The sequence below is a fragment of the Mustela putorius genome, unplaced genomic scaffold, assembly GCF_011764305.1.
Source record: "Mustela putorius furo isolate JIRA1106 unplaced genomic scaffold, ASM1176430v1.1 tig00003845_pilon_pilon_pilon, whole genome shotgun sequence".
Classification (NCBI taxonomy): domain Eukaryota; kingdom Metazoa; phylum Chordata; class Mammalia; order Carnivora; family Mustelidae; genus Mustela; species Mustela putorius.
The window spans coordinates 94,535,914-94,548,771 of record NW_025421998.1 but is presented as its reverse complement, the minus strand read 5'-3'; the positions used below and the strand labels follow the sequence as shown (position 1 = coordinate 94,548,771).

Below are 12,858 nucleotides of genomic sequence, written 5' to 3'. Positions count from 1 at the left end.
TGGGGATGCCACAGGGTTCATAATCTGACAAATATACTGGGCCTTCAAGCCTAGGGACAGTCTTGCCATCTTCTCTCATTTTTCACAGAAGAAACGTCAAACATTGATCCTTGTTTTCAAGCCCCAACTGTTGTTACCTACACTGTTACTCTCAACCAGTATCATCTCCAACGTTACAAACAAAACAACTATTTTGAAGAAACTATTTCATCTCCCTGCTTCTCAACCCAAGCTTTTCTATAAAAATTACCTGTATTTAAGTAAACTTATTTTTCCCCTCTTCTCAATAGAAGAGTTTTCTCTCCTCTTGCTAAGGATAACCCTTGTATCTATTCTACAGATCTCATACACTTGGAATTCCTCAAAAATCTTGTTCCGCCAATTATCCTTCCTCTTCCTTGCATTATCAACCTCTGCCTCTGAATGTATTCTTTCCCCTCAGAAGTATACCCCAAGTCACCCTAAATTCTGGTTATTACTCTGTGTCTTTCTCTAGGTACCAATATAACTTTTTTTTCCTCTTATAGCTAACTTTCCAAAAAGATAATGGTACACTGTCTGCCTTACCTTCCTTGTATATTACTGGCACGGCTTCTGTTTCTTGCATTCCACTGAAATTCCCCTAAAGGTCACCAGTGATTCAGCTGCTGAATACAATGGGCACTCTCTTAATTACCCCACTATCAACCACTCCTTCTTCTTAAAATTTCTCCCTGTTTGGATTCCTTGTCATTTAATCTTGGTTTTCACCTACCTTTCTGGCTCCTCTTCAATTTTCTTTTAGTTCTCTGTTTCATTAAGATATTGATATTCCCTGTATTTTCAACATAGGTCCACCACCCTCTCTCATTTAGCAAGCTCCACCACTCATATTATTTCATATAACACCTGAGGGCAGTGCAATCTGTATTTCTAGCCCAGAGATTCAGATTTATATGTGCAACTGCCTATTAGATATCTCACCAGGATGTCCAACACACTTAACCAAATTCAACACATTTGAACATGTGTTCTCTGCTCCCCACACCCCAGCCCTAACTTCCACCAATTCTGTCCAATTGGCCTCTCCTCAATAATTAATATCTTGAGGAACAGAATCACAATTTTGTTAAAAAATTCCGTGTAACTTTTTTGACTTCTCTCTTTTTTGCAATTCTCACAGCCAGTCACTAGTTCAGTCAGACTTCTTCCTCAGTATCTTTCAGATCTGTTTCTTCCTCTCCATTCCTACTGGAAATGCTTTGGTCAGGCCATTATTTTTGGCCTGGACTGTGACCACAGCTTCCTCACTGGCTTCTTGCTTCTAATCGGAGGACGGATTAGTCTTTTTGCTGCAAAAAACAGGGTTATTTGGTCTTCTTATATACAGGTCCTCAGTGGTTCTCCAAATAAAATATACTCTTTAGCTTTGTAGTCAAAGGTCTTCGTGACATCTATGCCTGCATGGCCCGCCTCTTCTCTCCCCTATGTTCCAGCCATACCAAACCAACAACTGTGTAGTAATGATCTATAAATCCATGTGAAAAAAGAATTTTCGTTTTTCTTTTTCCTACTTCGATATTCCTTTAACTTTGCATTTCCCTGTACTTGTGCTCTTGTCAGCCCTGGCCCATTGCCATGACCATTTCTATAAGTATTTCCAATGCACATAGTTTCGCTTTTTAATTGCGGCAAACTTTTGGTTAATGTGTAATAGGCACCTTAATTTTGAAATGGGGGTAAGAAGCAAGGGTCTACATATAATTTGCCAAGGGAGGGTGGAGTTAGGATTGGGGTTTGGAACTGAAGGTAGAGTATATTAACTGTTTTTTCCTGTTAACCTAAATCTATCAGGTGTCTCTCCTCTAAATTATTCAAAGTTTTACTCTAATCCCTATAAGATGTATGTAACATATAATATTATATTCCTATGATACCCCTACACCAAAGCTGACCAGGCAGGCATTATGATTTCAATCTTATGTCCATGTTAGCGTATTTTGCCTAACCGTGGTTAGTCGTACAACTGAGGCAAACACTGAGGCTCTGCTTCTTAAACTAGTCCGAGTATTTGCACTCTCTCTACAATGTCTCCTAGGCTTCAGAGCTTACAGATCTAGAGGCTGGATCTCCAATGGTAGAATTTCAGGCAGTGAAAGAAATCTGAGGGACCAACCTCATATGCTTGCTGTACCTGACTTCGTTACTTATGCATACAGCCTATGACTCACTACCACAGCAAGCAGATTGTCACTCATCTTTCCTTCTCCAGGCATTGTGTCTTTCCACGAGGAGACTTTCCTTCCCCACCTCTACAAACCCAAAGCAACTACTTCTTCCAAAGCTCCTGAAAACTTCCAGGGAGCAGGCTCAATACCCGAGGCTCAAGAAGTTCAGAAGACTCTGGGGACAGCCTCAGGCATTTTCCTGCCACAGGAACTATTGCCATCCTGGCAGAGAACATTCTGTAAAGGTAGTAAGTCTCTCCTACTTAGAAGCCCTCCCTCCTCAGAGCTACTCTCTGTTAGGGGACAGAGTCGACCACCCCTCAGTTAGGCAGAGAATACTCTCGATAATGCAAGTCACACAGCGAGGTTTATTTCCAGCTAGCTGGGGTCCAAGTATCTGCCCGGTGCAGGGGGTTTCGACAAGGACCCCGAGCCCTCAAAGCCAAGGGTTTATATAACATTTTCAAGGCACTTTTTCATAGCTACATATATATCTTGTGCCCCACTTTGACAGTTTAACTTTGTTTAACTTTTTGCCACCCCAGTGTCACCTGGCGGTTAAGTGAGATTTAGGTTTAGAAGAGATTTAACTTTATTTACATTTTCTTCTGCCTCAGCCTCCTTCAGTTTTATGGTGGGGAGGGCGACACCAGGCCTCAAGGAACTGAGTCATTTGTCTCTGGAAATTGGGCCATTGAAAAGATAGCCTTTTTGTTGTAAATCACCAGGACCTTTGCAAACCCAGTGAGACTCCTGTCTTGCAGGATTGTGATCTCTGCAAGTTAACTATTTGTTTTTCATTAACATCTGGTCCCTGTGGCGCCATCGCCTAACCACCCTGGTGGTATATGATTAAGTTTTTAGGTTTTAGCTCCTTTCTCTTATCTCAAGTCACGCAGTGTGGGCCGGTTAGGGACCCTCAGTAACATGGTTTCCCAGCCTACACAATGGCCATTCTTATGCTAACCCACTCTTACACTCTCCTTTATCAAACACAATTTTTGAACAACTAAAACCAGGTTATTATTAATTAACTTAATGATCATATACCATTTCTCTCTCTGCTCAAATAGATGCATTCACTAACTTCCCAATCCATGTCACTTTCAGCTAGCTTCCAGAAGTATCCTATCTGTTCTTTCCTTTTTTTTGTCTCAGTGAGAGAGGAACACCTTGCATTTGACCCTCCGCATCTGTTAAACCTCTCCTGGCCCATCTCCTGTCCAGTCAGCCTGTACTCCATGCACTATCTCATCCCCACTCCTCATAGTCTCTGGAAAAGAATGAAAATACCCAGAACAAAAAGTGTTGTGTTGTCCAGATCATTTAGCAGAGCAGACAGGGACATTTAAAAGAACAGAACACTACTTATTCAAAGCACCACATACATGGAGAAAAGTACTCACCTCATAGCAGTATCGCTTTATTTGCTGTGTCTATCCCTCACTGGTTCTTGAGGAACACTGAGCAGAGGTGTGGTATAGACAGCTTCTACCAGGATTGATTTATTGCACTGTAAGTTTGACGGCGATTGGAGGAGAGGAGTGCATTTTCCAGCGAACCATAAAGGGCCTTTGCTTTCCTTATGACTTAGAGAAAGCTCCATTTGTTAATAAAAGGGGAAGTTGGGCTTTTGTTCTTATAGTTATGCTTTTTCTGTGTTCCTGTTCATATCCAATTACTTTGCTTGTCACACTGCATTATACTTGCTTGTCTCTCCACATAGCCTGAAGAGCTCAGGGAGCTGGCCATCTTCAGTCATACCTGCAGATCCTGTGCTTAGCACTCTGCCCCACATAAATATGTAGCTATTTGTTGAATAAATAAATGAAAAAACGAATAGCTCTTGCTTGGTTTACCCATAGTGTTCCTTTTCTCATTTTGTCTCCCAAAGTCTTTTTTTTTCTTTTTTTAAATTCAATTAGCCAACATATAGTACATCATTAGTTTTTGATGTAGCGCTCAATGATTCATTAATTGCATAGAACACCCAGTGCTCATCACATCACATGTCCTCCTTAATGCCCATCACCCAGTTAGCCCATCCCCCCCACCCACCTTCCTTTCCCACAACCTTCAGTTTGTTTCCCAGAGTCAAGAGTCTCTCATGGTTTGTCTCCCTCTCTGATTTCTTCCCATTCAGTTTTCCGTCCCTTCCCCTATGATTCTCTGCACTATTCCTTATATTCCACATGAGTGAAACCATATGATAACTGTCTCTTGACTGACTTATTTCTCTCAGCACAATACCCTCTAGTTCCATCCATGTCAATGTAAATGGTAGATATTCACCCTTTCTGATGGCTGAGTAAATCCATTCATCTGTTGAAGGACATATCCTCTCCTTCCACATTTTGGCTATTATAGACATTACTGCTATGAACACTGAGGGGCAGGTGTCCCTTGGGATCACTCTGTTTGTATCCTTTGGATAAATACCTAGCTGTACAATTCCTGGGTTGTAAAGTAGCTCTACTTTTAACTTCTTGAGGAACCTCCATACTGTTTTCCAGAGTGGTTGTACCAGCTTGCATTCCTACCAACAGTGTAGGAGGGTTTCTCCTTCTCCACATCCACATTCTAACTGGTGTAAGGTGATTTCTCATTGTGTCTTTATTTTAAAAATATTCTTGTGAAACACTTTTCTATGAGGTTAAATGGTTCATGGTTAGTTAATGAGTACTGGTAATCCTTTTGTCAAATTGGTCACATGCTTGAGCTTTTTGCCATGTAGTGAGCTACAGAGTTAGACAGGTAACATTGCCAGTGGTTTTCTCTTCATTTTGGCAGTGGAGGAGTTAAACAGCACCTGTACCTCTTCCTGCTTTATTTTTATTTTTATTTTCTACTTTCTTCTTTTTTTTTAATAAAACCACCAAAGTTCTTTTGAGTAACTCAGATATTAATTTAAATAAGCATTCCCATCAAATGTTCTCAATAAAATAAACACCATCAAAGTAGATGCTATATAATCTTAAAGTGAGAAGATACCACTACTGGAAATGTGTCATGCTCTTTGACTGTTCGGCACCTTTAAAAAACTTCTAATATTTAAGGAACTTTCCACCTTGGGGTTCTGTCCCGCTGATCCCAAGTAAGAGGCTAGAAATTCTCTTTCACAATTTTCCTTTCAGCCAGGGTAGAGGCAGGTTGTCTGTGCTCGGCCAATGAGATGTGCCTATGAATCCAGAATGGTGAAGAGACATTGTTTCAGAGGCAGCAGGGACTGGGGAACCTAGTGGCATCCTACGCTTGGTATAGGGGGGATAAGCTGCCAGACAAATGCTAAGGACCATGGCAGTGGAATCTCCTACAAGGTAAACAGGCTGCTGTACCTAGCCACATAGGCTATAAACCTGACAATCTAGTCCTCCTGGAGTTTCAGTGAGTCACGAAAATCTTTCAAGATTCTTTTTTGTTCTTAAGCTAGCTAAAGTGTGTTACTTTTGTACTGAAACATAACTCATATGCCATGACATTCACCCTTGCAAAATATACAGTTCAGTGGTTTTCAGTATATTTACAGAGTTTTGCAAAAATCACCGCTATTTAATTGCAGAACATTTTCATCATTCCAAAAGAAATCCATCACTCATTCAAGGTCACTCCCCATCCCCCTCTCCTCAATCCCTGCAATCACTAATCTACTATCTTTATGAATTTACCTATTCTGAACATTTCATATAAATAGAATCATATGATATACAGCCATTTGTGTCTGGCCTCTTCCACTTGACATAATGTTTTCAAAATTCAACCATATTTTACACAGGTATCAATGCTTCATTCCTTTTTACAGCTCGATGATATCCATGACATCAATATATTACAGTTGATGTACATTTAGGTTGTTTCTCTTTTTTTTTTTTTTTCTTTCAGGAGCACTGCTGCTATAAACATCATGTGCAAGTTTTTGTGTGGATATGTATTTTCAATTCTTTCAGGGACACACCTCAGAGTAAAATTTCTGGGTCATATGGGAACACTATCTTTAACTTTATGAAGAATTGCATTTTCCAAAATGGTGACAGACAACATTTTACATTTCCACTATCAATATATGAGAATATATGGTTATTTACCCTATATATAACAATATATGAGGGCATGCCATCTTTCAATGGCATCTAAGATCCATAGTAATATAGGAGCCATAGTAGTCCATGTTTGCTTCAAATCCTCAGTGCATGGAAAGCATACACACACATACACAGAAAAACTCTGGGAATTTCGGGAATGACATAAACACCTATCTTTTGCTCCAGTAAAAGAGAGCCTTTGTTAGAGGGAAAGTGTACTTGGCATTTCAAATTGGGACAATATCTTGGCAAAAGATCAAGAAAGGAGATTTGCTCCTACATAAGATCATTCTATTCTTTGTGTGGTACTTTACTCTTAGCTCCCCGCATTCCATGCTCACTTATGACATCATTCACATTTCAGTATTGACAACCCCAGCTATAATCTGTTTCCAGAAGTGCAGAAATTAGCTAACTTTGCCATCCCTTCTTACTAACTAGCAACTGGAAGATATTGGGTCCCATGATTATGCTGACCAATGAAAAAGAGGCATTTTAAAGAGAAGAAACAAGCATGCAACCCAGTATCTTCCAATTGTTTATTAGTAAGAAGGCATGGTGAAGTTAGCTCTCGGCAAAACTTACAAAGTAATCAAAGCAAGCAGAGAGTTGAATCATTAAGACAGAAACCAACAATATGCATGACCCTTAACTTTCAAAGCACCACCCTCCAATGCAAGATGCAAAAATCTCAATGAAATTGCTATAATGACAAGAAGGAAAAGGTACTGACACTTGGACCATACCTGTCAAGGCCAACACAACCTTGTCTTTGTAGGTACCTATAATATTAATGTTATTAATAGATGAGATAATATTAGATCATTAAAAATATGCTTTTAATAAGAAATGGAATGAATTTTCTTCCTCTTTAAGTGAGAGGGTTTCAGATTTCTTTTTTTTAATTTAAGCATACCTGCAAAGAGATAAACGGAAATTATGTGGTTTTAGGGAGAGAGAATATCTCAAAAAGACTCTAAAATTTCCCCAAATAGTTGGCCAGGAGTTACAAATGTAGGTCCATGTTACAAGGTCTGCTTCAAGGTAGCCTCAAGTGTATATGGCTCCATGTGTAGACATTCTTATTTTTTTTCCCAAGTTTTTATTTAAATACCAGTTGTTAACATACAGTGTAACATTAATTTTAGGTTTAATATGATAAATATTAATTTTTAATTTGATAAATATCAATAGATATAACCTCATGAACAAAAGCTCTGGAATCCTCAGTAATTTTTAAGAGTATAAAAAGGTGCTGGAACAAAAGTATTTGTGGAATTGCTGATTTGGTGTACTAATTTTCAAATGTTTTACACAAATATGTTATATGAAATGTATATGATAGATAATAGTCCACATAAATAAAAAATTTAAGCATGTTATATAGACTTTTATATATTAAGCATATATGTATACATATACAGCGCATATACTTTAAATTCTTTCTTTTTTAAAATTTAAATTTAATTAACCAATATATAGTACATCATTAGTTTTTGATGTAATGTTCAATGATTTTTTTAGTTGCGTATATCACCCAGTGCTCATCACATCATGTGCCCTTCTTAATGCCCATCCAGTTACCCCATGCCCCTACTCCCCTCCCTTTCCACAGCCCTCAATTTGTTTCCCAGAGTTAAGAGTCTCTCATGGTTTGCCTCCTCTCTAATTTCTCCACATTCATTTTTTCCTCCCCTCCCCTATGATTCTCTGTGAGTGAAATCGTATGATGTAATTGTGTTTCTCTGATGTCCTTCTTTCATTTAGCATAATACCCTCCAATTCCATCCGTATCAGTGTAAATGGTAGGTATTCATCCTTTCTGATGGCTGAGTAATACATCCTTGTATATATGAATCACATCTTCTTTATCCATTCATCTGTTGAAGGACATCTCAGTTTGGCAATTGTGGACATTGCTGCTATGAACACTGGGGTGCAGGAGCCCCTCCTTTTCATTACATCTGTATCTTTGAGGTAAATACCCAGTAGTGCAATTGCTGGGTCATAGGGTAGCTCTATTTTTAACTTCCTGAGGAACCTCCTTACTGTTTTCCAGAGTGGCTATATCATCTTGCATTCCCATGAAGAGTGTAAGAGGGTTTTCCTTTCTCCACATCCTCACCAAAACCTGTTTTTCCCTGTCTTAATTTTAGCCATTCTAACTGGTGTGTAAGGTGGTATCTCATTGTGGTTTTTATTTGTATTTCCCCAATGACAAGTGATGTGGACCATTTTTTCATGTGTCTGCTGGCCATCTGCATGTCTTCTTTGGAGACGTGTCTGTTCATGTTTTCTACCCATTTCTTGACTGGATTATTTGTTTTGGGGGTGTGGTATTTGATAAGTTCTTTACAGATCTTGGATACCAGCCCTTTATCTGTTATGTTATTTGCAAATATCTTCTTCTATTCCAGTTGCCTTTAGTTTTGTTGACTATTTCCCTTGCAGTGTAGAAGATTTTTATCTTGATGCAATCCAATAGTTCATTTTTGCTTTTGTTTCCCTTGTCTTTAGAGACATGTTTTGCAAGAAGTTGCTGTGGCCGAGGTAAAGGATGTTACTGCCTGTGTTCTTCTCTAACATTTTGTTGGATTCCCGTCTCACATTTGGGTCTTTCATCCATTTTGATTTCATCTTTGTGTATGGTGTAAGAGAATGGTCCAATCGCATTGCCAAAGAAAAAGTCAAACTCTCACTCTTCAGAGATAACATGATTCTTTATGTGGAAAACCTGAAAGACTCCACCCCAAAATTGCCAGAACTCATACAGCAATTCACAATGTGATAGGATACAAAATCAATGCACAGAAATCAGTTGCATTTCTGTACACTAACAATGTGACTGAAGAAAGAAAAATTAAGAAATTGATCCCATTTACAATTGCATCAAAAACCATAAGATACCTAAGAATAAGACTAACCAAAGAGATAAGGACCTGCACTCTAGAAACTACAGAACACTTATGAGAGGGACACCTGGGGGGTTCAGTCGGTTAAGTTGCTGCCTTCAGCTCAGGTCCTGATCCCAGGATCCTGGGATCGAGTCCTGTGTGGGGCTCCTTGCTCAGCAGGGAGCCTGCTTGTCTCTCTGCCTCTGCTTGCTTGTGCTCTCTTTCTCTCTCTCTGACAAATAAATAAATAAAATCTTAAAAAAAAAAAAAGAAAGAATACTTATGAAAGAAATTGAGGAATACTTAAAGAGATAGAAAAACATCCCATGCTCATGGAATGGAAAAAGCAAACGTTATTAAAATGTTTATGTCGGGCGCCTGGGTGGCTCAGTGGGTTAAGCCGCTGCCTTCGGCTCAGGTCATGATCTCGGGGTCCTGGGATCGAGTCCCGCATCGGGCTCTCTGCTCAGCAGGGAGCCTGCTTCCTCCTCTCTCTCTCTGCCTGCCTCTCTGCCTACTTGTGATCTCTCTGTGTCAAATAAATAATAAATAAAATCTTTAAAAAAAAATAAAAAATAAAATGTTTATGTTGCCCAGAGCAATCAATATATTCAATGCAATCCCTATAAAAATACAATTGACATTGTTTGCAGAGCTGGAACAAACAATCCTTAAATTTCTATAGATCAGAAAAGACTCAGGATAGCCAGGGAAACGTTGAAAAAGAAAACCAAAGCTGGTGGCATCACAATACCTGACTTCAAGCTATATTACAAAGCTGTCATCATCAAGACAGTATGGTATTGGCACCCAAACAGACACACAGATCAATGGAACACAATAGAGAACCCAGAAATAGACCCTCAACTCTATGGTCGACTCATCTTCAACAAAGCAGGAAGGATATACAATGGAAAAAAGACAGTCTCTATATTTAGAATTCTTTATTCAAATAGAATTCCAGTATGTAACTGAGTAAATGATTGAAGCCAGGATGGGAGCTCAGATCCCTGCCAATCTACCTTCTTCCCTCTCCTAGAGCACAATGCAGAGCTCCTTTCCAGAGTTAGGATATCACAGCTTTACTCTGGCACTAGAAGTTTGCAGATGAGGAGGCATGTTCCCAGAGAGACAAAGTGATTTAACCAAGTCCCTGACCCTAAAGATTGCTTCTGAGTTCTTTTCGTTTAGAGGAAAGCAGCAGAAAATGCTCAACCAGTGGGTCCAGGCACTGGAAGACAGCTCTGCTCAGAAAGAGACACTAAGAGAGCCACAGACCCAATTCCTTCACTGATGCCCTTCCCAGAGCTGCTAAGAATCTTTTCAGTCTTACACTGAAGGTCTTCAAGCCCATAAGAAACTGGCTGTTTAAAAGCCAAAAGGCTGAATGAATTCAAGACAGGTAACTGACAGTGGCTTGGGAATTCTTACAACAGTGATGGCTACATAGGGACCCAGTTGCTAAGCTGAAGTTTGAGAAGCAGATGTGCCTTAATCAGGGAATTCTTGAATTAGGACCCCCAGAATTGCAAGGAGTATAACTTCGGGAATCTGAAAATATTGATGGGGAAAATACGTCTTTGTTCACTAATTTCTAACCGAGATTTAGCATTTTCTTAGATTATAAATGTAGATAGCAGAGCATGGCAGTGTTAGCAATATATGTCAGTCTCTCAAAAATAGAATCACAGATATTTTCATATCACATTATGAAACTTATAGTAGGTATCTTAAAATATTGTTTATGCCGATCATGACATTGAAATTATGACCTTATAAAGCCCACCACTAGATCTTGTTATTTAATGTGATCATTAAAAATTGCCTCATGTGGGACGCCTGGGTGGCTCAGTTGGTTGGGCAGCTGCCTTCGGCTCGGGTCATGATCCCAGTGCCCTGGGATTGAGTCCCACATCCGGCTCCTTGCTCCGCAGGGAGCCTGCTTCTCCCTCTGACTCTGCCTGTGCTCGCTCTCGCTCTCTCTCTCTGTATGACAAATAAATAAATAAAATCTTTAAAAAAAAATTGCCTCATGTTATTATATTAATTTTTAAAAATATTCATATAAATGTATTTTAATATAATCAGGTTTCTTTAAAATAGGATGCATTCTTGGTGTTTAAAAAAGAAAAAAAATATTTAGGGAAGTATACACACTTGTTTCCAATCCACTCATTATTCGAGGAATACTAAAAGTCAATATCTCTGTTGAACACTAATACACCATTTCTTTATCCCAAATTTTATCTATCTCAGGTTTTAACCAATCATGATGCAAATTCTCTTTTTGCCAGTTGACATTTTCCCAGACATTTTGCCAGTTGCTATGATGAGTAAAACAACCACCACAACCCAAGTAAAGGCTCCCATAAACCTGAATCTTAAGAAAAACCCATTCCAGAGATGTGAGAGAAAGGGTGGATAATCATAAATCCATCAGTGGTTAGACTGCAGGAACTCTGATGCCAAAGACAATAAGACCAACTTACAAGGGTTTGTCAAACAGTAAGACTTAATCCCAAAGATAGGTTACCCAAGGGTAAAAATATCATAAAGTTCAAAATCTCTTGTAAATTTGCTTGTTTTATTTTTTTTCTGGCATTTAAGTTGCATGCATTTGTGTCAACTGTGGTTATACATGTTAGGCACAGAGCGAAGAAATAAGATTTACACATTTCAAAGGATATCACTGCAAAAATAAGTTACATCTTTTACATTCAAACTCCTTTCTTCAGTTTTGCCTGCTTCAATCTCATCCTCACACATACTTCCATATTCTGTGCTCCCCCATCTGTCTTCGGGCTTTCATGTGAGTTGGCCCTTCCCATGAGGCTACCATTACTTAGATTTTTGTGTTTTCATATTACCTGTCATGATCATTTCTTATCACCATCTTCTGTTTCCTCTCATCCTTCCTGCTAACCATTCCTGTATTTCCTTTCTTTCCTCTCATATCATGCTCTCAGCCAATTGCTCCCCTCTCCCTATAAACAACAAGCAGATGTTCTTTCTGCATACTTTCTTGAGGCATTAGTCAACCCCAGGACCTGGAACTGTGCTGGCAAGCTTTATCATGTGTATTTAGCAAGAGTGGAACCCATCCCTGATCACACACACACGCCCCTTCATCATGGACCCAGTTCATCTTCAGTAGATATTGTATGATGAGCCATCAGTACCATGTTTATCAACAGGAAGACAACCCATAGACTTCCCACACTTCTCTATGGCCTATACCACAGGTCTAAGACACAGACAAAATATATAACAAAATTAATAAAATACTTTACCCATACTAAGCATGAACCAATTAAGAACACACAATAATTTTATGAGCATGAAATATAAGTAGTTCCAAAGCTGTTCGTAATTAAGATCTTGTTCTAAAAATTCAAAGAGTGCTCCACGTCAGTGAAATGAAATTATGGAGGCTGATGTCTCTGGTGGTCACATCAATGCTTAACACCTGTTGGGAACCAAAGGAAAAGGAGTGGGCATCTGATAATTGAAATTCCCTCCATTCAAATGAATCAGATACAAGCCAACAGTCCACATGCCCTCTGCTACTTTCACAATTCATTGCTTAGCTGTCAGGCAGCCCTCAAATTTTCAGGTGAGGAACCTATTTCTTGATTCCTTAAAGTACAAACTTGTTCAGTAATAGGGAGAAGACAACAG

General features: G+C 39.1%; 2 protein-coding genes across 4 annotated transcripts in view; both read right to left on the bottom strand.

The window, feature by feature from the left end:
- LOC101672847 (probable maltase-glucoamylase 2) overlaps positions 1–3,927 on the bottom strand; it is a 93,628-nt gene extending 89,701 nt beyond the window's left edge. The window contains exon 1 of the mRNA XM_045063084.1: positions 3,614–3,927. The gene's annotated coding sequence lies outside the window, so the exon portion shown is untranslated. The remainder of the gene's footprint in view (positions 1–3,613) is intronic.
- Positions 3,928–11,747: 7,820 nt separating this feature from the next.
- Positions 11,748–12,858, bottom strand: part of MGAM (maltase-glucoamylase) — a 157,206-nt gene continuing 156,095 nt past the window's right edge. For all 3 annotated transcript variants that reach the window (XM_045063083.1, XM_045063082.1, XM_045063081.1), the window contains exon 48: positions 11,748–12,646. In XM_045063083.1, the coding sequence (XP_044919018.1) occupies positions 12,572–12,646 (75 nt within the window). In that variant the 3' untranslated portion in view covers positions 11,748–12,571. The remainder of the gene's footprint in view (positions 12,647–12,858) is intronic.